Genomic DNA, 27163 nt, shown 5'->3' with positions numbered 1-27163 from the left:
TTTATTTTCTGTATTATATCAAACAACGCAACTATTGTGGTCGGAATTCAGAAGAGCTTAAAACTAGGTCGATTAAGTGCTCATTTAGTTTTAGTCTTGTAAAAGTTTGTAATGTTGGGAAAACAAGAAGGTTTTTACTTAAATATTGTATATATATATTTTGAATATATATATGTGGATTAAAAAATCGAGATATTGATGTACTTGAAAAAATATCTGTACATATCAATAAGGCAAATCCATTGGTTGTATGTTGCAATGACATCATAACCAGAAGTCTGTGAATAAACAAAAAATGAAAAGTGAAAATTAGGTTTACTTTGACACTGCAGGTACAGTATATCCAGAGCAGGTCCACCATTTAAAACTTACACTGCGATGTGTGGTTCACTTTTTTTAAAGCAATAATGATATTGTTTAATTGAATATAAATGTTTTAATTCTCTCACCTTTCTTGTGTCTAACATGTGTTAGGATTCACACACAGGAGATGAAAGCTGTCTTTTTCTACTCCCAATGATCAGATTTAAATGAAATATATTATTGCTCTATCTGTGTTTTAGGATGTGAAAAGTCGTCGAAATCCTCGTCTGGTCCCCTACACTCTTCTGGACGAAAGGACCAAGAAGTCAAACAAAGACAGTCTGAGAGAAGCTGTCAGGACTCTCCTGGGTTATGGATTCAACCTGGAAGCTCCTGACCAGGATCATGGTACCATATTCACTGCATTACCCACCATATAAGGTCTCTATAAAACCACTATTAAATATTTCTTTACCTTTCTCTTCTGGCTCTTGCCTCAATAGCATCTCAGTCTGATCCGAACAACTTCTCTGCTGAGAGATTTCGCATTTTCAGAGCCGAAAAAACCTACTGTGTTCAAACTGGCAAATGGTACTTTGAGCTAGAGGTAAGAAAACAGTCTGAACTTGTTTCAAGGGGAAAAGGTCCGTCTTTATCTTTGTATTGACTTCAATTTAATTTACACTGTGTTCAATTCCATAGTAACTCGGTAATTCACATCTATGGGACTTTATGTATTTGAAATGGTCACTCAAATCAGTCGAGGTTTGACTGATCAGTGTGGCATGGTTGCTGAATATCTACAGTTACGACTATGTTTCTGCAGGTACTCACTGCTGGAGAAATGAGGGTGGGCTGGGCCAGACCTGGATGTTTGCCAGATCAGGAACTGGGCACAGACGACCAGGCTTTTGTCTTTGACGGTTTTAAGGTATAACATTTCTTAATTGTTTAATATTTTTAATTTTAAAAGAGAATATTTTCAAACATGTTTGCAGTAAATTAATCTTGATTAATCATACGACAAGTTAATTTGATTTCTATCTTCATGACAAAACGATTCAATTTAACATGGTTTGTTTAATTGCGTTTAATTGCCAATGGGGTTGCAGGCTGGAGCCTATCCAAGCTACTCTGGGTGAGACATGGGGATCACCCTGAACAGGTCGCCAGACTTCAGCATCGAAAAATAGACAGAGAGCCTTTAATGCTCAGGCTCACACCGGAGACGATAAAGAATAAGAAATTGACCTTCATTTATTTTGCATTAAATAATGAAATAAACATGTAATAAACATCTACGTATTTTCTTCTTTTGTAATCCATCTAATAGCCTGTGGCTGTGGTCAGGCTTCCTGAGACAATTTGCAACATTTAATGGTTGAGCTCACCAGCCCTGACGTGTGCTTCTTTCACAGGTTCAGCGCTGGCACCAAGGCAACGAGCACTTTGGTCGTTCATGGCAGACAGGTGATGTGGTGGGCTGCATGGTGGATCTGAATGAACACACCATGATGTTCACCCTGAATGGGGAAGTCTTGCTGGATGACTCCGGGTCAGAATTGGCCTTTAAAGACTTTGAGGCGGGAGAAGGTTGGCACATTCAAGTGTTACAGATCATCACTTACCATCTTGGTTGACATTAACAAAGGGCCTTTGATTTATAAAAGCATTATATTAAGCAATGATCCACTTATAATGCGAGAATTAGAAAAAATTAAAATTAAGTTTACTCTCTTGGTCTGCAGGGTTTATTCCGGTGTGCAGTCTTGGCGTCTGCCAAGTGGGCAGGATGAACTTTGGCAAAGATGTCAGCACTCTAAAATACTTCACCATATGCGGCCTGCAGGAAGGCTACGAACCCTTCGCAGTCAACATGAATCGAGACGTCACCATGTGGCTCAGCAAGAGACTACCTCAGTTTGTACCTGTACCTCCTCAGCACCAGCACATAGAGGTTAAGACTTATTCTGTTTCTACTTTCAGATAAAATATAGACTGAAAAAGCTGAACAGTTCATTGCAATTTTTATTTTCTACTATAAGGACTAGCTAATTTGTTGTTTTTCCTCAAGAAAACGCATTGAGCTGAAAAGTTATTTTTTTGAACAAAAATATATAGTCTTCAAATTTCTTTCAAACGTCAAATAAAGTTTGTTCTTCTGTTAAGCATAAATGTTTCTTTAAAGTGATTTACATGTTTAAGGTAAAGTCAAGTGTTTTCTGGACTAATCCATTTCATTTTTAAATGGATCAGGTGACCAGAATCGATGGGTCAGTGGAGTCATGCCCGTGTCTAAAGGTCACACAGAAATCCTTCAGCTCCCAGAACAGCAACACTGACATTACCTTCTACAGACTGAGCATGCCCATAGAGTGTTCTGAATCCTTCTCAAGGTCCCATCAAATCAGCAGCCTCTACTCGCCAAAGAATGTGAGAGAATTCTGCTGCTGCTTGACAACTGATGTTGTTGTGGTCACTTGTTGTTTTAACCTTGATGTGTCTGTAGGAGCTGGATGACATTGAAAACATGTCTGACTTTGAGGTGCTGATGAAGTCTCCTCACAGTCACAATGGCCCCAGTGGATCAGACAGAGATGAATTCAACAACCACAAAGATTATAACCAGGAGAAACCGTCCAAGCTGAAGCAACGGTGAGAGTTATTTCTAATTTGAGTTATTTTAGAATTTGACAACGTTTATATGCGTGTCAGGTTTCTGTTAAAAAGAAACAAACCTGACAACAGCTGCCCCACATCTACTCGTCTGCCCGAGGAAGTGATCGCTGATGAAAAGGATGACTTTGAGTTCCTCGTTCAAGCTTCCACGGTAAAACACAAACTCTGTTTTCTCTTCATGCATATCTCACTGCAGGACTCTCTTTTCTCTACACAGAACTTCTACTCTGTACGGATCTTTCCGGGCCAGGAGCCCAGTAATGTGTGGGTGGGATGGGTCACGTCTGACTTCCATCAGTATGACCCCAACTTTGAGTTGCACAATGTTCAAACTGTGACTGTCACTCTTGGAGACGAGAAAGGCAAAGTTCATGAGAGGTGAGTTGTTCGAATTCATTAGTGACCATGCAATGATCATTTATTGACCAAGTTCATCGACCAGCCTGACATATATCATAGTGCCATAATTGTGTGTCTCACGCAGCATCAAGCGAAGTAACTGCTACATGGTGTGGGCTGGAGAGAGCAGCAGTCCTGGTCAGGGGAGAAACAACAACGGATTGGAGATTGGATGTCTGGTGGATACGACCAGTGGACTTTTGACCTTCACTGCAAACGGAAAAGACTTGGGCACATACTATCAGGTAAAATCTTTATGACTAGCCAGTTAGCAGGTAATTATAGACCAATGAGAACGGTTTTATGTGCTGAACAAGTAAATATTTATGCTTCACGTCCAAACATGTTCCCTCTGCACAGGTGGAACCGAGTACCAAACTTTTTCCAGCAGTTTTTGCCAAAGCCACAAGTCCTAATGTGTTTCAGTTTGAACTTGGTCGTTTAAAGGTCAGATATCAGCATTTCTGTCGTCGAATAAATACATAAGCATGTCTTATCTTTCATTCAAAATATTTTTAACGAGCATTAGAAAGCAGGTATGCAAGGCACTGCTAGTGTGATACATGGCACAAAAAATAAATGCATGGCCAACAATGAATAGGTTAAAAATACATGAATACATGAGATACAGTCAGATGCAAAAAAATCAAATACTATGCAAAAAAACAACAGCAGTAGAGAAAAGACTAAAATAGTACTAATAGTAAATCTCTTTTTCTGGTAATTTACGCAAATTAATTGATTGAAAGTTACCCCAATTAATGATATTTAAAGGTTGTTTAATATATCAGCCTATCTTTGCATCAGATTAAGGTTTATGCCGTCTGTTTTTTGTTTTTGCCCTGATCAGCTTCATGTAAAATAAATGACTACAAGTAGCATTTGTTGCTTCTGGTGTTTGTGGTTTGATTCACTGCCTAAGTGACTTTTCTGTATCTATGTTAGAATGTGATGCCACTATCATCTGGTCTGTTTATGAGTGAGAAGAAGAATCCTGTCCCTCAGTGTCCTCCTCGGCTGCATGTGCAGTTTCTTACTCCTGTGTCATGGAGTCGTGTTCCGAACCATTTTCTTAAGGTATTTCATTTTTTCGTTGGTGGAATCTTAGATGAATTTTCTGATATTAAATCAAATGTCTTTCATTAGGTTTCAACCTCCAGAGTGAATGACAGACACGGCTGGTTGGTCCAGTGTAAAGAAGCATTGCAGTTCATGGCACTTCACATACCTGAGGAGAACAGGTAGATCTGCTCTAGAAATGCTCTCATTTGCGAACATCACTTCTTTATTGATGTTTTATGGAATTTTTTACACCTTTAAAAATGTTTAACAACAGCTTTAGATTTTCCTCTTGGTGTTAAAAATCATCTGTGAACGAACAGATAAAAAACTACACACTTTCTTAAAACTAAGTAATGTAATACAAATAACAGCCCAAGAACGAAGGCTCTTCGTTTAGCTGTGGCTCACAAGTGTCTGATGTATTTGCTGTTGTTTGGCGTAACATGGGTCCATGATGTAACTACATTTTGCTGGAGCGTTGTGTAACTTCTCACTGATGTTAACATATAGACTTTTTCACCATGTCAATTAAAAATATACAGCTTGATGATCATTAATTTAATTCTTCTCCATTTGACCAAATCGTTGGCCTTTTCTAAAGTTGTGCTCTTTTTTAATTCTCTGAACTGTGACTTTGCTTCTTCAGGTCAGTGGATATCTTGGAGTTGTCAGAACAAAACGACTTATTAAAGTTTCACTACCACACTCTGCGGTTGTACTCTGCAATCTGTGCACTTGGAAACAACCGAGTTGCACATGCGCTCTGCTCTCATGTAGACGAGGCACAGCTTCTGCAGGCCATAGAGAACAAGTATATGCCAGGTAAGTAAGCCTGTGTGTCAACCAAGTGATCACAATGTATTGAAGTTTTTGGGTTCTTTTAATGCTAATTTTCTGTTTCTCGTATTGTATGCTGCCAGGTTACCTACGCGCTGGTTACTATGACCTGCTTATCGACATCCACCTGAGCAGCTATGCTACCGCTCGCCTCATGATGAACAATGAATACATCGTACCCATGACAGGGGAAACAAAGAGCATCACACTGTTCCCGGATGAGAGGAAGAAACATGGCCTACCTGGAATAGGCCTCAGCACTTCTCTTAGACCCAGAATGCACTTCTCAAGTCCAAGTTTTGTTTGTGGAACTGGGCCGGCTTGTGACAATGGCTCATGTTCTGGAGACTTTTTTCAGTATAGTCCTGAATTCCCCTTAGACGTCCTGAAAATAAAAACTATTGAGATGCTCACAGAAGCAGTTCGAGAGGGGAGCATGCACGTCAGAGATCCAATAGGGGGCAGCACTGAGTTTCTCTTCGTTCCCCTTATCAAGCTCTTTTACACAATGCTCATCATGGGTGTCTTCAGAGACAGCGATCTGAAAAACATTCTTAGACTGATTGAACCATCAGTGTTCTCAGAGCATAGGGAAGGACCACATGAGAAAGAGAAGGATGTGAAGACAGAAGGGTCTGAGGACGGATGGAAGAACTTGCCTAAAGAGGGACTTCTACAGATGAAGCTTCCTGAACCGGTCAAACTGCAGGTAATGGTTTCAAGGTGGAAGATCTTCCTTAAGCTATGTTCTCTAACTAATAGGACGTGTTTGTTGTGTCTCTGTCAGATGTGCAATGTGCTGCAGTACCTGTGTGACTGCCAGGTACGCCATCGTATCGAAGCAGTGGTGGCCTTCTCTGATGACTTCGTAGCAGGCCTTCAAGACAACCAGCGTTTTCGCTACAATGAGGTGATGTTGGCTCTCAACATGTCCGCTGCTCTGACCGCCAAAAAGACCAAAGAGTTCAGATCACCTCCTCAAGAGCAGGTAGAGGCACAAGTTTTTGTTACTAGAGATGATGAGACATGAATGTATTTTTTGATGTTAATGTATGTATCTGTTGCTGTAGATCAACATGCTACTGAACTTTAAGGATGAGAAGCAGGAGTGTCCATGTCCAGAGCATATACGGGAACAGCTACTCGACTTTCACGAGGACCTGATGAGACACTGTGGTAAAATACTCTGCTTATCTGTCAGAATAGAGGCATGTTTTCTACAAACACCTCGAGAAGTTTGCTCAGAAAACCCCTTTCTGTCAGGTATAGAATTGGACGATGACGGTTCCTTGGATGGAGACAATGACTTCACCATCCGAGGTCGACTCATGTCGCTGGTGGAGAAAGTTTCCAACCTGAAGAAGAAGATGGCAAACCTTCCAAAGGAGAAAAAAGACAGAAAGCCTAGTACATTATTTAAAAAAACAATATTATGATGGTGTTCCTTTGCTATGAGCCTGAGACTGTTCTTTCTTCATAGGTACATTACAGCAGTTGATCTCTGACACAATGGTTCGCTGGGCTCAAGAGTCAGTAATCGAAGATCCTGATCTGGTCAGAGCCATGTTTGTCCTTCTACACCGGCAGTATGATGGCATTGGAGGGCAGGTGTGTGCTAGCTTAACACAATAACACCTGACAGCTTCATGTCATTGGTTTGTGACGCTTTATAGCCGGTGTCACCAACCCACCATCCTTCTGAAATATAATATAATATATTATTATTATTGTTATTATTGATGAGAATGATATTAATCCAATAAATGAATCACATTATTGATTCTTTAATAACTATCAATGTGGCAACAAAAAAGGGAAACAAAAAAAGATGGTTGAACATCATGTTAGGCTTCTCCTTGGGCATCTGCTGGCTGCCCCACTGCTTGAGGGACTCCTGCTTAATAGTATATTTGTTAAACAGCACTTCTTAAGACATTTTTATTTGCAGGCTTACTTTGATTTTCTGGGACTCCTGTGTTTGTCTTATGTGTTTGGACCTTTTATTGTATATGGTCTTAACTGTATATCATTTTTGATAGTTAAAGCGCTTTTTGACCCTGGTCTAAGAAGGCGCTTTACAAATAACCTTCAATTACTTATTTACTTACTAACTTACTTACTTACTTACATGTCTTTCTCATCAAACTAATCTAAACTGACATGGTGTGTGGTTCTAAATTAACTTTTTTTGCTTCGTAATCTTCTTCACCCCTTCATAGGTCCGGGCACTCCCTAAGACGTACACCATAAATTCAGTATCGATCGAGGACACCATCAACCTGCTGGCTGCACTTGGACAGATTAGATCTCTGTTGAGTGTCCGCATGGGGCGGGAGGAGGAGAAATTGATGATCAGAGGATTGGGGTAAAGTCGCCAGTTTATTCTTGTCCCCTTCATTCCTTTGTTTCACACCTCTTTAGTTAATTATTAAAACAAAACAGCTATATAAAATAAGTTTATGTATATGTTTAAAAAAAAATGGTATAATGTATTTAAAACTTGTTTTTAATTCTTCACTTGAAGAAGATCAATTCAAGTTAATGAGCATTATCTTATGGCCCTTTAAAAAAATCACAATGTTGTTTTTTTCTCTAAAGTGACATCATGAACAATAAGGTGTTCTACCAACACCCGAACCTGATGAGAGCTCTAGGAATGCATGAAACCGTCATGGAGGTCATGGTCAATGTGCTGAGTGGTGGAGACTCCAAAGTACGGTGGAAGAAACAACCAACAAGTTCATAGAAACGGTTTTCTAAACAACAATGACCTTTAACCTCTGTTTGTAGGAAATCACCTTTCCTAAAATGGTGGCCAACTGCTGTCGTTTTCTCTGTTACTTCTGTCGAATCAGTCGTCAGAACCAGAAGGCTATGTTTGACCATCTCAGCTACCTCCTGGAGAACAGTAGCGTTGGTCTCGGTGAGTTATTACGATACCGTTAGATCCACAATGTAAACACGCCTGTAAATCTAACATCAGCGTTTCTATGGTGACTCATTGTTCCGTCCCAGCATCTCCTTCCATGCGAGGCTCCACTCCTCTGGATGTGGCTGCAGCTTCAGTGATGGACAACAATGAGCTGGCACTGGCTTTGAGAGAACCTGACCTGGAGAAGGTGATTCATATGATAGTAGTAATAGTAAAACACACTTCAATGGTAAAATATTCAATTTATTGGTTACACAATTTTTTCAATTTTTTTAAATATTCATCAAACGTGCATTTATGTTAACATTAGGCAGATGCTTTGGTGTCATTCATCCCCAATAAGACGAATATATTAGGTTTTGTATTTATTTTTTTGTTCACTTACATATGCACAGTAATTGTTTTATTCCACATTCATCCTGCAGTATGCATCAATAAAAAATATAAATAAAAAAACAAACGATGAAGAGACGCATTCTAAAAATGAAGTTTTGTGTGCCCACAGGTGGTACAGTACCTTGCTGGCTGTGGACTTCAGAGCTGTTTGATGCTGTTAAGGAAGGGATATCCTGACATTGGCTGGAACCCTGTTGAGGGAGAACGCTACCTGGACTTTCTTCGTTTCGCTGTCTTTTGCAATGGTGACACCAAAACTGCTGAATACTTGAATCTTGAAGTTCTCTTTGGTCACCAGTGTTGGTCTCGGACTGACCCTTTTGTGGGTTTGTTTCAGGTGAAAGTGTTGAAGAGAACGCAAACGTGGTGGTTCGGCTTCTTATTCGTCGACCAGAATGTTTTGGTCCTGCTCTTCGTGGAGAGGGAGGCGATGGATTGTTGTCAGCCATGGAGGAGGCCATTAAGATTTCTGAGGATCCAACTAGAGATGGTCCTTCTCCAACATCGGAGAGCAGCAAGAGCCTGTAAGTTTGGTTCATATAAAGATACAAAAAAGTAAATCTTCTGTTTGTCAATATGATCATTATCTGAGATTATTAGTTAAGTCACATTTTTGGCTTCACTATCCATTTTTTGATTTAGACATTAATAAAAGTGAAGCTTTATTTGTGCAGCGGGGACATAGGGGAGGAAGATGACACAATACACTTGGGTAATGCCATCATGACCTTCTATGCGGCTCTCATCGACCTGCTCGGCCGTTGTGCTCCAGAAATGCATGTGAGTGATACGAGCAGCGAGACAAAGACACACTGTTGTTTCTATTCATCAATAACTTTTATATCTTACATTTCAGTTGATTCATGCTGGTAAAGGTGAAGCGATCCGAATCAGAGCTATTCTGAGGTCCCTGATTCCTATTGAAGACTTGGTGGGAGTCATCAGTATTCCCTTCTCCATGCCCAGCCTGGCCAAAGGTGAGTTAACCACAGACAGAAAATTTCATTTGTATATGTTAGAACTGTTTCATTATTGAACAAGCTTGCTGATCTAGTCTGATGTCTGCACTGACTGAAGGCCAGGAAAAAAATGTATTAAAATAGTTATAATGCTCTGGTTTTGTAGCATTTAAAGAAGATAATATCACATCCTATGTAATTAAATATATAAGGAAAATGTTTTACCAGACAAATGAGACAATTGTCTGCTTCATACTATTCCATGTATCCAAAACTGTGTTCATGTCTTCACACAGATGGCTTGGTTCTGGAACCAGACATGTCTGCTGGGTTCTGTCCAGACCATAAAGCAGCGATGGTCCTATTTTTGGACCGAGTCTACGGAATAGAAGATCAGAATTTTCTTCTTCATCTACTCGAGGTTGGCTTCTTACCAGACCTGAGAGCAGCTGCTTCGTTGGACACTGTGAGTGACTCCTGACACACAACTATGTCTCAATAGGCCAGACGTTTAACTTTCAAACATTTTAAAGATTCAGAATCTTCACCGGGGCTCACATTTTACTGTTTAAAACATGATTTTTAATTTCTTCTGCATCTGTCATCAGGTTGCCTTCAGTGCCACGGACATGGCTCTGGCTCTCAATAGGTACCTGTGCACAGCGGTCCTTCCTCTGCTGACTAAATGTGCACCGCTGTTCGCCGGGACTGAGCCTTTTGCATCTCTGATCGACTCTCTTCTCCACACCGTCTACCGCCTGTCCAAAGGCTGCTGTCTGACTAAAGCCCAGAGAGACTCGATAGAGGAGTGCTTGCTCTCTGTCTGTGGGTAAGATCAGAATGCTGGTTAGGAGATGCTTAATGTTTGAATCCTCAGGTCCTTCTTTACATTACTCCCCAGTTGACTGAGTGATGTAAAGCAGTTGGTTCCTGTTCATCTTTTGTATATCTGATGGTTTTTTGCTTGAACATGCAGGAAGCTTCGACCCTCCATGATGCAGCATCTACTGAGGAGGCTGGTTTTTGATGTCCCTGTGCTGAACGAACACACCAAGATGCCTCTTAAGGTAGAACACAAATCGTTCATCCACTCCTGCAAGATGTTTTCTCTTTTTTGACCAATCACAGTTAGACTTGCTATTCTCCAGGTCATTTTGAGTAACAAAGTAAAGCTTTGAATGAACCGACAACAGGAGATGTTCATTTAATATCAATATCATTCTAAACGTGTCTTCTAAAGACATCCTTTTAACGTCACCCATTAAAAAGGGGCTGATCCTTAATCAGACTTAAAAGTGTTTAAAATCAAAATTTTGAAAATCTAAACACAAATCTGATTTCATCTTAAATCTCAAAATGTCTGTTAACATGTATTTATTTTTAACTCTTGCGGGCGATGTGTGCTTTTTGGAAGACGTTTTTTCAAAATTATTTTACATTTAAAAAGACCGTAAACTTAAGTAATTGATGGTTTAATTTTTCAGTTTTGGTAGATGGTCGAGTTGGTCTTAAATACAATTATTATTAAATGGTCTTGAATAACTTGTATGAAACCTGCCAAAGCAAGCGTTTTGTCTTGAGTGTGGTACTTTTAAACTGTATGTATCTACACATGTACACGTTTTAGTAACTTTAAGTTGTCGTGTGATGCATGTTCTGTGTGCTCTCAGCTACTCACCAATCACTATGAGCGATGCTGGAAGTATTACTGCCTGGCTGGAGGCTGGGGTAGTTTTGGTGCTGCTTCTGACGAGGAGCTTCATCTCTCCAGGAGACTCTTCTGGGGAATATTTGATGCTCTCTCTCACAAAGTAAGCATCCAATTTAGTATTCTAAGCTTGTATAATAGTGTTAAATTAAGTAAAAATGTAAAAAAAAATTGTGCTCCAGAAGTATGATCAGGAGCTGTTCAAGCTGGCTTTGCCTTGTCTGAGTGCTGTCGCTGGAGCTCTTCCTCCAGACTACATGGAGTCTAACTACATGACCATGATGGAAAAACAGTCTTCCATGGATACAGAGGGGAACTTTACTCCACAGCCTGCTGACACCACCAAGTGAGTCTTTTATTGGTGATCTTTCTTAAGGCAGAGAAGGTTCTTTATCTGTTTTAAATGCTATTCGCGGATATGTGTTAGACCGCAGGTGAGCAATTTAATTTCTTCAGGGGCCACATTTCATACAGCTGCTATTGTGAGCTGAAAAATAGAGAGTGGAAAGTATAAAATCCCAACTAAATATGATTACATTTTTATTTTATTTTATTGATGCAACTTTTATGTATATTTATTTTCATTTAAATCAGTTTGATGGGCATTGGGCTATAAACACAAAGGCTAAGGTCAAAAGTCCCTTTTACTACTGTAGTAATACATAATATAAATAAATATTTAATAAGATTGTGCTGCATTTAATCTCCCTTCTAGCTGAAGCTGCACGTGGCATCAATGATATGAATATTGCTTGATTTAATTACTCAATTAGATTGAGTCACTTTTTCTACATGAAGTGCTAACCAAATATCTAAAGAAATCTTAACTGAAAACAAGTATTATCAGCTTTTACATCTGCAAAGTACAGGGCCTGCGTTAATTTTAAAAGTGCTTCAAGAAAAGCTATAAATGATTAATATAAGTAAATAGAAGCTTTTAAAGAGGTACACATCGTCTTTAATAGTAGTCTTGTGGAAAACAGTGAGAGGTTTTAATTTTTTTGTAATTGTTGATTGACTTCCCTTTTTTTGTATCTGTCGCCAGTGTGACTATTCCAGAGAAACTGGACTATTTCATTGTGAGATATGCTGAACACAACCATGAGAAGTGGTGCATAGAGAAGGTAAAATGTCATCTAAAATAACTAAAGACAAAGAATCAATGTCGTGCTTTTAACATTGCTGTTCATGTTTGTCAGTTTACAAACGGCTGGTCTTATGGAGAGCAGGCGTGTGAGATGTCAAAAAGCCACTATCTACTTAAACCATACAAAAGTCTGTCAGAGAAGGTACTGTGACTGATTCACTCTCGTCGCCAGCAGTTGAATGTCTTTCTCTCTGCCTCGTGCTGCAGGACAAGGAGGGTTACTGCTTGACAGTGAGAGAGTGTTTGAAGACAATGCTCTCGTGGGGCTGGAGCATCAACAGAATGAGAGACGGTGACCCCAGCAGCCTTCCTAACAAGTCCAGGAGAATTTCACAGGCCAGTCAGGTACATTCCAATGTCATGAACTGAGTTAAAGTCAAGTAAGAAGTCCGGTTTGATATGAATAATCAACATTATCTGATGTATTATAAGTATTATTAAATGTCATTGACATAAAAAAAAACAATCAAATAATACTCAAAGTGTTGTAACTTAGAACACATTTGATTTAAGCACAATTTAAATTAGACATTCTCACACATGGTTCCGAAAGGCTTTAATTTACTGCATTTTTCTGTTTGAAAGTGGCATCTTTATTCTTTATTTTTTTTATGAATGAAAATTAAACTCTCAGGTTCTATTTGTCCAGCTGTCTTTTGAAGGCTCCCCATCGTTCAGCCCGAGGCCCATTGATATGAGCAACGTGACTCTTTCTAGAGACATGCAGGTAAACAAGTATAAACCATAATTCATCCAAGACACTTGAGCAATATAGAAGCAGGATACAAGCTCAATGTTGTTTGTTTTCCAGTCTATGGCAGAGCTACTAGCAGAGAATTACCATAATATATGGGCCAAGGAGAAGAAGATGGACCTGGAGGCCAAAGGTAAATGATTGTATACAAGATGTGTTTTTTATTTCTGCTCCAAACAGACTTTAGAGTGTTTTATGGCTTTATATTTAACTTACATTATCCTCCCTGCTAAAACCATCACCCTGTATGGATAACTTCAATTTTTAGCAGACATTCATTTCCAACTTCTGTTTTACCAGGTGGAGGAAATCACCCTCTCCTTGTCCCCTACGATACACTTACTGCCAAAGAGAAATCCAAAGACAGAGAGAAGGCTCAGGACATCCTGAAATTCCTCCAAATAAATGGTTACACTGTTTCCAGGTGAAGCTCTTGAAGTTGAGCCACTATGGGTTTTTGGGTTGTTGCAATTATTGTCTAACTTTATTTACTTTACGTTGGTGTTCAATTCATTTTCACAGTCTTTCTCATGGATCCTTAACTTGTCTTTCTTCTACTGTCTTGTTTCTTTAGAAGAGCAAACTCACAAGAGCTGGACACTCCTGCTATAGAGAAGCGTTTCGCCTACAACTTCCTTCAGCAGCTCATCACTTATGTGGACCAGGCCCACCAGCACATGATGGACTTTGGTAGGACTTCTATTTAAAACATTTAGTGTAGCGTCATTGATTCGAACAAGAAAAAACATATTACCTGAATCCTTAACACACTGGTATCTTAAACTCTACCTTAAACTTGCTTTTTGAAGATCGGAGCACGAGAACCAGAGGAGAGAAGATTCCACATGAACAACAGATTAAATTCTTTGGAAAGGTAAATAAAATAAGGGTCACAATATAACTGTGCTTATTAAAGAAAGTATTATATATCACAAATGTTCTCTTCGAACAGGTTGTCTTGCCTTTGGTGGATCAGTACTTCAAGAACCACCGTCTGTACTTCCTCTCCACTGCCATCCACCCTATCAGCAGCGGTGGACATGCCTCCAACAAGGAGAAGGAGATGGTAACCAGGTTTGTAAGATTGTTAAGACCCGAGTTTAAATGTGACTCTCTTATGATATTCAATGATTCTTGGTCTCTGTTTGGTCCTTGTTATTCCAGTATCTCACTGAACTCTTCCCATTTCTGCCTTTCTCTGCTTTCTCTTTTCTGAAATACCTGTTTCTAGTCTTTTCTGCAAATTGGGAGTTCTTGTCAGACATAGGATTTCCTTATTTGGTAAGAACAGTTGATGCTTCAGCACAAATTTGCTTTCTGGCATATGCACATGTTACAGAGAATGCTGTCATGTTTGGATGTGATTATATTTTTACAAACTCAATTGAGCTATGCACCTTAAAAGAACTATGGTAAAGGTAAGATAATCAATAAAGTTCTATCTATCTATCTTTAATTGGCACAAACATTTTAATTTCAATTACATCACCTTCCTTAAACAAATTAGAACAATTGTTGTTTTTTACCCCTTTTTTCTTTTATTATATGGTTTAAATTTAAAATAGACTTAACATAAGGCAGCAAGAATGAGCTATATTGCCATAGATATATTTAACATATGTTGGATTTTTGCTGATATGCAGATAAATGTCCAATATGCCCATTCTTTGATAGTGTTTGTTTATGTGTGCGTGCGCAAATTCATGCATGAAAAGCTTCTCATGCTCTGACTTGCCCTGTGGTTGTTATCAATTTGCACATTGAAGATGTTCAAAAACAAAAGCACTAAAGCCTATTTTTACACCTACAGTCTGTTCTTACAGCCAATATTATTGTTGTATATAATATGACGTTTGTAGCTTTTGAATATGATTGATAGCAATGACCTCACTGTAACTCACTTGAACAGAACAGTGTTTACTGACCTTCGAGAATGATAAATCTTCAAGTGATTCGTGGATGCGTATTGTAATTCATAACACCAACAAACTTTGGTCGTCTTTTCTTTTTCCTATTTTGAATCTGTTCTCTAAGATTTCATTGAAACCTGTTCGTCCAGTGTTGAGTTGAACTTGGATTTTTTCCAACAGATAGACAAAGAAATAACCACATTGGTTGAGCTCAAGATAAATGGTTTATCATAGAATCAAACTACATTGTCTTCTTTTTTGTTTATTCACATTAGTACAGTCAAGTTTCCATGGTAATAACACATGTTCTCTGTTCAGGTAACAATGCGACCTCTATAGTCAACTGTCTTCAGATACTCGGCCAAAGTCTAGATGCCAGGTACAAAAAATGAATGCATGAATGAATTTTTCCACATATATTGCTGTCTATCCAAATCCAAATCTGACTGATGATATTGAACCGTGTGAACTAGGACAGTCATGAAAACTGGTCTGGAGTCGGTGAAGGCTGCGTTGCGGTCGTTCTTTGACAGTGCAGCCGAAGATCTGGAGAAGACTGAGGAGAATCTTAAGACTGGTCAGTTCACACACAGCAGGGAGCAGCCGCGAGGGGTCACTCAGATCATCAACTACACGACCTTTGCCCTGCTTCCCATCCTCTCCTCCTTGTTTGAGCACATCGGACAGAATGTGTTTGGAGAGGATCTCATACGTGAGTGCATCAAACCATAATTACATTTGTGAAATTCAACTCTGGCCAGCGTGTTAATTTGATATCTCTCTCCCCCGCAGTGGATGATGTTCAGGTTTCCTGCTACAGAATCCTCAACAGCCTCTACTTTCTGGGAACAAACAAAAGCATCTATGTCGAGAGGTGAGACGAAATAGTTATGATACTGCAAACAATAATCAAATGTTGTGGTGCCTGTAACTGTTTCCAATTGATCTTTCTCATCCCCAGGCAGCGTCCAGCTCTTGGCAAGTGCCTAGCAGCTTTTTCAGCAGCTTTTCCAGTCGCCTTTCTCGAGCCTCACATCAACAAGTTTAATGGGTTTTCCATCTTCAACAACAAGGGAGCCAAAGACAGAGCCGGTAGAGTCGTCTGATTCTTGTCCAGGGTCCAAGCATTAATATCGCCCGTCCTGATTAAAGATACTTACTGAAGCCAAATGTATTGTTTTAAATGAAAGCCTTGGAAGAGTTGGGTCTTTCATAATTATAGTAATTTGATAATGTAAACTAAACTGAAGTCAGTTTATATCTTAATTCTGGCAGTAGGTGGTCAATCACGTAAAAAGCCATTTTACTAACGTTATAATCAACTCAAGCCCTTTAGTATTGATTGTACATTTTTTCATATAATCTATTCTATAATTATTTTTTTCTTCCATTTACTTAGTGTTTTTTTTTTCTCAGCTTTTGGTCTTTCTGGACAAGTGGGAGAAGTCTGTCCTCTCATCCCAAACTTGGAGAAGTCTCTGGAGGAAATCATGGAGCTGGCCGAGTCTGGCATCAGATACACACAGATGCCACATATAATGGAAGTATGGGATTAGTTTACATACAACATTTCTAAAAATCTCAGAAAAAGTCGAGATCGGTTGGAGATAATCTTGAAGTTTTAATCTTTTGGATCTTTGTCCTCAGGTGGTGCTGCCCATGCTGTGCAGTTACATGTCCCACTGGTGGGAACATGGACCGGAGAACAACCAGGATGAAGAGGGCAGGTGTTGCACCTCGGTCACCTCTGAACATATGAACACGTTGCTGGGGAACATCCTGAAGATTATCTACAACAACTTGGGCATCGATGAAGGGGCCTGGATGAAGCGACTGGCAGGTAACACCGCAGTCACATGAATAATAAAGACTAGATACTATAAAAGAATGTTGAGGTCTAAAAATACATGCTCTGCAGTCTTTTCACAGCCGATCATTATCAAGGCCAACGCTCAGCTGCTACAGACTCACTTCCTGCCACTGATGGAGAAACTTAAAAAAGTTAGTCAAGTTTTTTTCTTTGATTTTCCTTCTAGTTCTATTTATTTTGTATCTCTATTTTTACAATATTCATTGTTAAGTTCAAGATTTAAGTTACTCAAATTGTTCTAAATTTGTTAGAAAGCTGCAGTTGTGTTGATGGATGAAGAACACAGCAAAGCTGAAGGGAGAGGCGAGATGTCAGAGGCTGAGCTCCTCATCATGGACCAGTTCACCGTGCTGGTCAGAGACCTGTACGCCTTCTATCCCCTCCTCATACGATTCGTGGACTACAACAGGTACATGCTCTTTTATACCCTACTAGCTGTCACCCACATACTTTACGTTAAGGCTGCTCTTTTACCCCTCATGTTCATGCACTTTGTTAATGACTGGGGATAAGTTTAATGGATGTAAAGCTGTGTCTATTTGGAACCTTTTTTAATCTTAAAGGACTAAGTTACCAGTATTCTTGGGTTGATAAGGCCTCATGATGCAGTGTCTTAATTTTTAAAGGCCACTAGATGGCACTCTCTCCTTCATAATATTTGGCTCTGATCTACTATATTTGGAAATTCAATAAAGGGAGTTTAAGAAATGTATTGAAGCTTTTCAAAGAAGCAAATATTGCGCTGCTGGTTAAAATTATATATTTTTTAAAACACTCATCATGATGATGTTTTGAAGTTATTACTTTATAAAGTCCCCCCCCCCCACTGAAAACAAAATTCATATTCAGAAAAAGCGGGGCTCTAGTACATTTTCTAACGTAAATATTTCAATGAAAACAAAGTTTTGTACAAACAGTCGCATACTTGTCAACCGTGTGCATGTGTGTGCCGATGACAGATTCTTCTTTTACATGTTCTATTTATTTGTTATTGTGCAGTCTTTGTTTCTATGAGTTAAATAAATGTAAACACTGATCACAGTTGATTTTATATAATAATACTTTTAGGGCCAAGTGGTTGAAAGAGTCTAATCCAGAAGCAGAGGAACTCTTCCGCATGGTGGCTGAGGTTTTCATTTTCTGGGCCAAATCTCACGTGAGACACTGGAGCACACACACACCTTGTGTTGAGCGATTTGGTCTTTTAACGATGATACTTTCTGCAGAACTTCAAAAGAGAAGAGCAGAACTTTGTTGTCCAGAATGAAATCAACAACATGTCCTTCCTCATCACTGACACGAAGTGTAAGATGTCAAAGGTATGAAGGGATGGAAACACTAGTGTTATATCATAAATTCTTGATCCATGTCTTCTATTGTTCATGTTTCTCCAGGGAATAGTTTCAGACCAAGAAAGAAAGAAGATGAAAAGAAAGGGAGACAGATATTCAATGCAGACAAGTTTGATAGTTGCCACTCTAAAGCGCCTCCTGCCTGTCGGACTAAACATCTGCGCTCCAGGCGAACATGAGCTGATTGGTCTGGCCAAGAACAGATTCACACAGGTAACAGTTGTAGTGATGTGTTGTCATATGATGAAGTCATTTGATACTCTGTGAATTGACAAGTTTATTATTGATATCAACAGAAGGACACTGAGGACGAGGTGCGAGAAGTCATTGGGAATAATCTGCACTTGCAGGGAAAGGTAAAAAACACAAACATTTCAGGGCAAAATTAACCCCGGACTCTGAAGGTGTGAAAAAGAAGTCATTCACTGTGTTGTTTATTACAGCTGGAGGATCCTGCAATTCGGTGGCAGATGGCTCTTTACAGGGACCTACCTCACCACTGTGAAGACACATCAGACCCAGAGAAGACTGTTGACCGAGTCTTGAATATTGCTCATGTCCTCTTCCATCTGGACCAGGTCGGTTTTTTCATCTAAAACGGGGGCCTCAAAGTCACATGGCTGGGGGAACACCAGAGTTCAATTCTTGTGTAGACTGGGCAGCTGTTTGGCTGTTCAGTAAACTTTTCTAAAAGCGGCTGGAGTCAACTGTATCCTCTGGTCCTCAGTCATTGCTGGGTTCTCGCAAGATTTCATTGTTCCTTTAGCTGCGGAGAACATATCAGCTGGAAGTTGAATTGAATCAAAAAATAAACAAACGCTTGGAATATTGCTTTGTTTATTTCAAATGAAATAATAGTTCTTATTTTATACACTATTTATATAAACCCTAAAAGAACCATGATCATAACAAAAATGTTTGAAAGAAAAAACAATAATAAAAAAATAAAATAATAATCACAATAATAATGAAATGCTCTTGAATATCAATATTATCTTGAAAATAATATTGTAATATTTCAATGAATAGTCTTTTTCTTACCGCCCCCTAGTGGTTTTAATGTGAATTTGGACACTTTCAATGTGGTGTTAAATTTACATCCGTTCCATCTTAAATATATAATCAAATCTATATCAATGGTGACTATTTATGGGGTGATCTTTATCCTTAACCATCTGAACCATCTCACCAATAGAAATTCATGGAGGGCCGCAGAATATAATGTTACAAGCCGCAAGTTTAGGACCCCTGGTCTATTATGGTGAACTTAGATGTCTCCCTGTGTTTCAATAAGAGTATTATTTGACCGTGTGCAGATATGAATTCCAGTTGTTGTACAATGTGTTCAGGTGGAGCATCCTCAGCGCAGCAAAAAAGCTGTGTGGCACAAGTTGCTGTCTAAACAGAGAAAGAGAGCTGTCGTGGCATGCTTCAGAATGGCGCCTCTGTACAACCTGCCAAGGTGACATTTATTACAAACCATTTTTAAAGCTCTTTCCAACACATCTAATCAATCACTCTGATTGTGCGATGAAAGGCACCGCGCTGTCAACCTCTTTCTGCAGGGCTACGAGAAGTCCTGGATCGAGGCCGAGGAGCACTACTTTGAAGATAAACTCATAGAAGATCTCGCTGTAAGATTTTTTCTTTTTATTGTTAAGTAGAATGTATTGCCACTGTACTTTTAGCCTATATGGCAATGAGATGCTGAATTTGTTTTTGCCGTTTTAAGTTCCAAATTTAGTCTCACCAATTAGTTTTGTTCTGAGAATCCATGCAAGATGAATTGAAGTTTATTCTTTCATGCAATCTTAAAACATCCATTCACAATCTTGTTCTCATCGTAGTGTTGTGGTAAAATTAATTTCAAAAGCGGAAGATTCAAAATAGCTGTTGTATAACATCATGTTGTCGTCATTCCTTAAATAGAAAAATGTTTAAAAAAAAGAAAAACATGATGTAATTCTAATTATTTTCATGTAATGGCTGCACAGTCTTTGTATCTGTCCAAACAGTTCTAGCTGAACATCAGTCTCCCATAACTTTTTCTTCGTGCAACTCTGTGGACTCCTGTTTTCATTGCAATCAGTTGCAATTTCAGCAGTCATGCATAAGACCTGGACTTCATCAAGTTCTGAACAACTTGGGATCTTAATTGTGGCTTTAAATATCTTGGGAGTCTATGTTATATTCTGAGCGCCTCATGTTTCTAGTTTCCATTTCACCTTTTCTTCTGGTTAAGTGATATTCTGAGTGATCAGATATTGATTATATTCACATCTTTTATCAGATTATTGAGACATTTGAATTGGGTCTTATAGTTTTTTTTTTTCAAACAAAATGTTCTTGTATATATTATATATACATATTTCAGAAACCAAGAGATCTAGAGTCATCTGAGGAAGAAGAGGGGATGAAGCACATCGATCCACTACATCAGCTCATCCAGTTGTTCAGTAGAACTGCTCTTACTGAGAAGTGGTGAGTCGTTACAATTCATCCATGACAACCTCTTCAAATTATTCACAGAGAAAATCTCATTGATTTTAACTGTTGGTCTATTGTATATAGCTTTTATTAAGTATTTTGCAATGATCAAATAATAAAATCTTTCTATGTAGGTGAATTAAGACCACAGTTATATCCATCAATGAGTTTGTTTTGAATCTGTTTAGTTTTATTGTTTTCATTTATTTTTCTTCGGTTTCAGTTTTTGGCCTTGGATACTTCATTTTCAGTTGTTGGTTCCAGCCATGAATATAAGACTTCCAGTGTGACTTTTGTTTCCCTTGTGTTCTCAGTAAACTGGATGAGGACAATCTCTACATGGCCTATTCAGACATCATGGCGAAGGTACCAGCGACTGAGCACAGATTCTACACAAGGAGAGATTTCCTGTTTAACCGTATCCCTGTTTATTTGTCAGAGTTGCCATGACGAACAGGATGAAGATGGAGAAGTGAAGAGTTTTGAAGTGAGCGATCTCTGAATGTTCAGGCTGTGAATGACACTGATACATGTTAAGCTTTGATTTTGCTTCTAGGAGAAAGAAATGGAGAAGCAGAAGCTGTTGTATCAACAGGCTCGACTTCACGATCGTGGAGCTGCTGAGATGGTGCTTCAAACTATCAGTGCCAGTAAAGGTGCGTTCCAATCAAGATGAGAAACATGAAAGATTGAGGTTGTTGAGAGTTGCTATGTGTCCAACTGGGTCAGTAGTTGAAACGCTGAAGAGTAAAAATAAGCGTAGTTTAATATTGTTACCTAAAACCAGTTGAAAAAAGGTGATGATTGTGAGTGACTGTTGCAAGAGTAATGCGAGTTCTTCCAGCCTTATTATTACACTTTTATTTGGGTGTTTTTGTGTGTATTTTCCAGGAGAAATGGGTCCCATGGTAGCCACCACACTCAAACTGGGCATTGCTATTCTTAATGGAGGAAACTCTACAGTACAACAGGTTATATATTTCACTTCTTCTCATGATTAAAATGAGCTTAAAATAAGAACTTTAGATCCAATCTAATTTATACTTATTGTTTCTCTTCTCTCCTAAACCACAGAAAATGTTGGACTATCTTAAAGATAAAAAAGATGTGGGTTTCTTCCAAAGCCTTGCTGGTTTGATGCAGTCCTGCAGGTACATCTTTCCACCAAATACTGTTATTGAATCCACCAGTGCACAGACTTCAAATGGACATTTCTTCTGACAAGAATGGTTGACAGTTGGTGACTGATCGAAAATCTATTTCAGTGTATTGGATCTGAATGCCTTTGAGAGACAGAATAAAGCAGAGGGTCTGGGAATGGTGACCGAGGAGGGCTCAGGTAAGATTGAACATGTTCCCACCATCACAAACCATTTTTTTTTAGTCCACATCACATGCTTTTGACATTATCTTTTAATATTTTCTGCACAAGACATTGAAATTCACCATATAGCAGCAATATTTAACATTATTTAAACTGTTCTATATATGTACTCTATCATATTATTAATCGTATACGTTTTCTGATTAATGCTGTTTTTAAAATGTCTGCTTTGATAATATCAATGTATAACATACATGCTCTATCAAAGATAATCTGCTTGCATCAAGTAGTGCATCACCGTTACTGACATTTTCAGGAGTCACAGATAGTTTTGTTTAACTGTTATCATGTCCATATTGGTTTGATCTAATATTCACATTTTGGCTTCATTTCTGCAGTAATTCATCCGTAGCCATACATCATTTAAAGTGTGTGTACTTGTTGGTTTGAACCTGTAATAGGATAAAACTTAAAGTGTGATTAAGGTTTTTGAATAATCTTCTTGAATTCGTCTAACTTCAGGCTTTTTCTCTTCGTCATCATCACTTCAACATACCCTTTAGATGATTCCTAACATCGAACTGTTTTATATAAGATTTTATTTCGTTGTATATATAATTATTGTGTGTATTGTATTGTACTATACAAGTGTAATTTAAGAGTCGTTAAAGGGTTGCTACTTTTAAATCATTACAGTGTCATCTTGTTTGTTCGACATCTCATCTGTGTCTCTTTTGTACATCATTTCTGATCATCGCTTAAAACATATCCAACTCAACATGTTCTTAATCTGCTCTTGACCTTTAAAATGATGATGTTGCATGTTGTGTATAACGTGTAATCTTTTGTTGTCCTCTTGACAGTGGCACACATTTCAAGTGATGACTCGCCTCATAGAAAATAAAAAATGCTTTAACAACTCTTATGTTTTATAACAACAAAAATAACCTTTTTTGCAGCACCTGTCCCTATATGTAATCGTTATCTTTGTTTTTTTTCTTTGTTTCTTACTTTCTTTCTCTCTTTCTTTCTTCCCCTGTTTTTCTTTCTTTTACGTATTTTGGTTCACTGCACTGTCTTCCCTTCCTCAGTCATCAATCATGAGCGTGGTAATTATACCTTCTGCCATTTTCTTGTGTGTTGGTGAATCACTCTCCCTTTATTTCCGTCCTTTTTTTTCTTTCAAGTCCAGTTGATTATTCGTTGTGTTGGTTCTGTCCAGGTCCTCTATGTAGAAGCCTCGTCCTGTACCTGTGTACCGTGTTTGTTTCTACCTCTCTGCCTTGTCTGGGTTTTCATATCTCTCTCTGGAAAACCTCAAGAACAAAACATTTAGTTTCATAATGAACCACAACTTTTGGTCTGAGATGGAGACCTTTGGCTGAATTTACCGTCATTGTAAATGAAGAAGAAATCATTTACTGAACTTGTTGCAGTGTCACGTATAGCCTAATCATCCAAGTGTTTTACTGCATCTTTAACAAGTATGAACTCATCATTTTACCATAATTAGTTGAAGATTGGTCCTTGGTTTTAACACATAGAAAAACATTTGTTTTTGATAGACATTGAAAACTCACTCATGTGCTTTTGACCTCACAGACATTTCACTGAAAAGGGATTGTTAAGCTTTAGCTCACATCTGGACATATTCATACAGAAACCAGACAGGTGACATCCCATTAGCTATAAAAATACTTTCATATGTTATCTTATCTTCTAATTTCCTCCTTTTTTTCACGTGTTTCCTCCACCCTCTGGTGTTGCACTTGAAACTAAAAAGGGTTTAATGGCTGCAGTGCAAATGGATGAAAATGACGTCACCTCCTCTTGTCTGTCCTTCCTGGCGACTGAAACCTTTTCTTTTCAATTAACAATTCTTTATATAAGGATTTAAGTTTGCCCAGTGTTTTGATTCCTTTATTGTTTCACTTTTTTCATATTGGTGGTTAATTGATGTTCTAAATTAAAGCTGACTTTAAGGAAATGTTTGCTGTTACAAAATTCCAGTAGAGGTTGCAAGTAAAGGATTGATTATTGGTTGATTTAACTTAGATGAAATATTATCCCTTTTGGTTCCTTAACAGAAATAAGGTTGAAAGTGCAGTAGCAAGTTGATAAGAAATTCACTGTAGATTACTGTTACATCACTCTAAATGAAGTGTCTTTTATTCTGGGTTGAAGCATCAAACATATGAACTGTTTAATGAGATTAAACCTGCAGAGATATTGTCAGCAACAGCTCACAATTCAAATTCTCAGTTTTAGTTTCATACTTGAAATCATAACAAAAACACTTGTATCCTGCTTTGTTTCCTTTTGTTACTGAGTGTAGCGTTTGGGGAAACCCAAAAATAATAATTTGATTTAGTTCAGTGGTCCCCAAACTATGGATACAGCCTGCCTCCTCATTTGGCCTGGCAGAATATAGGACAACCCATTTTTAGAGAGTTCATTCTTTTTTTATGATGTAAATAAAATGACACTGTGTTTTTTGTACACTTACCTACATTTTTTTGCTCTCTAAGAAGGTCTGCTTTTAGGTTTATTTGGTTATTGTTAATTTCATTAATAGTGTTTCTGTGAAGAACCCAGATTTGATTTATTTGGTTGTGTGTGGATTCCTGGAAAACTAAGACATTTTTACATTTACTGACCCCTGCCATCGACAGATTTGAACCCGGTACCCCATCAGAGAAGGGAAAAGTATTGTGGCCCTTACAGGAAAGAGTTTGGGGACCCCTGCTCTAGTGAATAAAATATCATTCTTCACTGAAAAACACATTTTAGGAGAACATTTTCTAAGTCTAAGTGGCACATAAATAGCTGTCATGGCAGCACAAGCTAACTGCATTTTCAGCCTTGTTTCAATGATATAGATTTCTCTCCTTCAGCATCGTCCAGTCTGTTCTTATAGATGTGATATTTATGTTGTTATAACTGTCGTAAGTTATCTTGTAGTGCCTCATTTTTCTATCTGACCTTTGTTCTTTCGCATATGTGGTTCTAAGCAGCATTTTACTGAACATCTGGACCCTCTATGTATTAAAGCAGTATTACAAGGTTATCTAGTGAAGACACAACAACACATCGTCTGCAGATGCTGTCAGTCAGGAAACATGACTGTTAAACAAAAAGTGTAAAATGCTGCAGTTACAGACCAGTTCACCATCGCCACCTCCCAGTGCTGTGGCTGTCCACTGCTCATCGACAAGCGTGTGTCTCTTTTCCAGTGTGTTGAATAAGAAGTGTAAAGTTAACCATAGATCCTTCTGTGACTAAGTGAACTCATGATCCGTCTCTTTTATGTTTCTTTTTCCACTCTCCATCTTCCTGTTTGTCTCTCCTTTGTCGTTCTCCTCAATGTTGTCTGACTTTCTTATGTTTGTACTTGTGTGTATGTGTGTGTCCGTGTTTGTGTCATTGCATGTGCTTGTGTACGTGTGTGTGTGTGTGTGACTTTCTTCTTTGGCCAGGCGAGAAGGTCATGCAGGATGATGAGTTCACCTGTGACCTTTTCCGCTTCCTTCAGCTCCTCTGTGAAGGACACAACTCGGGTATGTTGAAGAGATCTTTCACTTCCTTACCGTCCTGATGTTATCCCTCTTAACTATGAAAACCCATCAAACCCATATTCTCAATTAAATGCACTGTTCAAAGCAATGTTATGTTATTTGTGTACAATCAGTGTATCTTTAAAGATGGTGGAAATTTAATTGAGCTTTGATGATTAAAGCAGTTGATAAACAAAATAAAAAATTCTGTTCAAATTCCAGGTTTTTCTGATCTTGAAAAATAAACAACTAGGGTATTACTCTAGTAAATACTTTTCTACCTTTAATTTGACCTATAATATGTAAGTAAGTATGTAAGTAAGTAATATTTATTTGTATAGCGCTTTTCCAGACCAGGGTCACAAAGCGCTTTAACAATCAAAACAATACTCAAAAAGTATATACTTTAAAGATCAAGATAATACTGAGAACAACACAGGAGTTCCAGAAAATTAAAATTAAAAAACGACCAGAAATCTTTAATTAAAAATAAACAACTCTGATAATGTGGTTAAACTAATGTTGTCAGCATCCAACTATTAACGTTTAAAGCGGGTGTAACCTTAAATAAAGTTCTATATCTTTGTGCTTGATGACATAGCTACAAAAATGTCAAGAAAAGCCAAAGTGTGAAAGGTTATGTAGAGATCTTCCAAAGCATCAGAGGGATCTCAATATTGAAAGATATTAGTCAGGTGAAGGCTAAAAAAGAATTTCCAAGGAATAAAATGTAACATAGAACACATTGAAGACGGTCTTCATCAAGTGAAGAAAATATGGAAAAACAGCGACATTACCACAAACAGGACGTCCGTCTTAAACTGATGATAAGATGAGAAAACTGGTCAGAGGGTCTGCCAAGAGGCCAACAGCAACATTAAGTAGCTGAAGAAACACCTGGCAAGATATGGCTGTGCATTACATGTGACAACAATTGCTCTTCAACAATCTTCTTCATGTGTCTGGGCTCTGGACTTCTACAACTGGTTCTACAAAAGACAAGCATCTGAGTCCGGCTTCATTTTGCAAAAGGACATTTGAAATCTCCGAAACGCACATGGGAAAATGTGTTATGATCCGATAAAACCAAGTCATGATTCCAAAATGTATATTTAATTGTAATACAACACTGCTCTTTCCCATAAGATCACAATACCTGCAGTGAATCATGCTGATGGCAGCATCATGCTTTTGAATTAGGTGAAAACCTCCAAATAAACAAAACCTGGCATTTGAACAGGGTTATGTAGACTTTGTATCCACTGTACTTATTTTTTCTGTGTGTAACCTCTGAACCTACCGTTAATCAGAGTCTTTTCATGCATGTATTACCTTGTTTCAGACTTTCAGAACTATCTGAGGACTCAGACAGGAAACAACACAACAGTCAACATTATCATTTCCACTGTTGACTACCTTTTAAGAGTGCAGGTAAGTCTGATTCGCTTAGAGGGTTGTTTTATGTTTACTTTTTACACACAACAAATGTT

At 38.3% G+C, this 27163-nt stretch overlaps 1 protein-coding gene across 1 annotated transcript in view; it reads left to right on the top strand.

The window, feature by feature from the left end:
* ryr2a (ryanodine receptor 2a (cardiac)) overlaps positions 1–27163 on the top strand; it is a 79514-nt gene that overhangs the window by 41254 nt on the left and 11097 nt on the right. The window contains exons 26-92 of the mRNA XM_087792713.1: positions 564–711; positions 807–910; positions 1130–1234; positions 1722–1896; positions 2052–2260; positions 2560–2736; positions 2813–2958; positions 3019–3133; positions 3200–3360; positions 3467–3626; positions 3742–3828; positions 4327–4458; positions 4528–4622; positions 5090–5265; positions 5364–5989; positions 6068–6268; positions 6351–6456; positions 6544–6687; positions 6761–6888; positions 7500–7645; positions 7879–7993; positions 8071–8203; positions 8296–8399; positions 8718–8853; positions 8946–9132; positions 9283–9388; positions 9465–9585; positions 9864–10033; positions 10176–10396; positions 10544–10634; positions 11238–11378; positions 11458–11621; positions 12321–12399; positions 12475–12564; positions 12630–12767; positions 13072–13149; positions 13234–13309; positions 13477–13600; positions 13751–13866; positions 13986–14050; positions 14129–14250; positions 14408–14457; positions 15405–15465; positions 15560–15798; positions 15879–15960; positions 16048–16178; positions 16503–16630; positions 16734–16926; positions 17005–17087; positions 17208–17365; positions 18025–18112; positions 18183–18275; positions 18351–18521; positions 18605–18664; positions 18752–18886; positions 19658–19770; positions 19846–19942; positions 20683–20789; positions 21110–21161; positions 21235–21282; positions 21352–21451; positions 21687–21766; positions 21870–21946; positions 22061–22134; positions 23211–23228; positions 25596–25676; positions 27016–27104. Of these exons, the coding sequence (XP_087648839.1) occupies positions 564–711; positions 807–910; positions 1130–1234; positions 1722–1896; positions 2052–2260; positions 2560–2736; positions 2813–2958; positions 3019–3133; positions 3200–3360; positions 3467–3626; positions 3742–3828; positions 4327–4458; positions 4528–4622; positions 5090–5265; positions 5364–5989; positions 6068–6268; positions 6351–6456; positions 6544–6687; positions 6761–6888; positions 7500–7645; positions 7879–7993; positions 8071–8203; positions 8296–8399; positions 8718–8853; positions 8946–9132; positions 9283–9388; positions 9465–9585; positions 9864–10033; positions 10176–10396; positions 10544–10634; positions 11238–11378; positions 11458–11621; positions 12321–12399; positions 12475–12564; positions 12630–12767; positions 13072–13149; positions 13234–13309; positions 13477–13600; positions 13751–13866; positions 13986–14050; positions 14129–14250; positions 14408–14457; positions 15405–15465; positions 15560–15798; positions 15879–15960; positions 16048–16178; positions 16503–16630; positions 16734–16926; positions 17005–17087; positions 17208–17365; positions 18025–18112; positions 18183–18275; positions 18351–18521; positions 18605–18664; positions 18752–18886; positions 19658–19770; positions 19846–19942; positions 20683–20789; positions 21110–21161; positions 21235–21282; positions 21352–21451; positions 21687–21766; positions 21870–21946; positions 22061–22134; positions 23211–23228; positions 25596–25676; positions 27016–27104 (8526 nt within the window). The remainder of the gene's footprint in view (positions 1–563; positions 712–806; positions 911–1129; positions 1235–1721; positions 1897–2051; positions 2261–2559; positions 2737–2812; positions 2959–3018; positions 3134–3199; positions 3361–3466; positions 3627–3741; positions 3829–4326; positions 4459–4527; positions 4623–5089; positions 5266–5363; positions 5990–6067; positions 6269–6350; positions 6457–6543; positions 6688–6760; positions 6889–7499; positions 7646–7878; positions 7994–8070; positions 8204–8295; positions 8400–8717; positions 8854–8945; positions 9133–9282; positions 9389–9464; positions 9586–9863; positions 10034–10175; positions 10397–10543; positions 10635–11237; positions 11379–11457; positions 11622–12320; positions 12400–12474; positions 12565–12629; positions 12768–13071; positions 13150–13233; positions 13310–13476; positions 13601–13750; positions 13867–13985; positions 14051–14128; positions 14251–14407; positions 14458–15404; positions 15466–15559; positions 15799–15878; positions 15961–16047; positions 16179–16502; positions 16631–16733; positions 16927–17004; positions 17088–17207; positions 17366–18024; positions 18113–18182; positions 18276–18350; positions 18522–18604; positions 18665–18751; positions 18887–19657; positions 19771–19845; positions 19943–20682; positions 20790–21109; positions 21162–21234; positions 21283–21351; positions 21452–21686; positions 21767–21869; positions 21947–22060; positions 22135–23210; positions 23229–25595; positions 25677–27015; positions 27105–27163) is intronic.

This window comes from Callionymus lyra, chromosome 6 (assembly GCF_982586985.1).
Source record: "Callionymus lyra chromosome 6, fCalLyr1.hap1.1, whole genome shotgun sequence".
NCBI classification, from domain to species: Eukaryota; Metazoa; Chordata; class Actinopteri; order Syngnathiformes; family Callionymidae; genus Callionymus; species Callionymus lyra.
The sequence above is the reverse complement of the archived record's forward strand: the minus strand, read 5'-3'. Positions and strand labels throughout refer to the sequence as shown.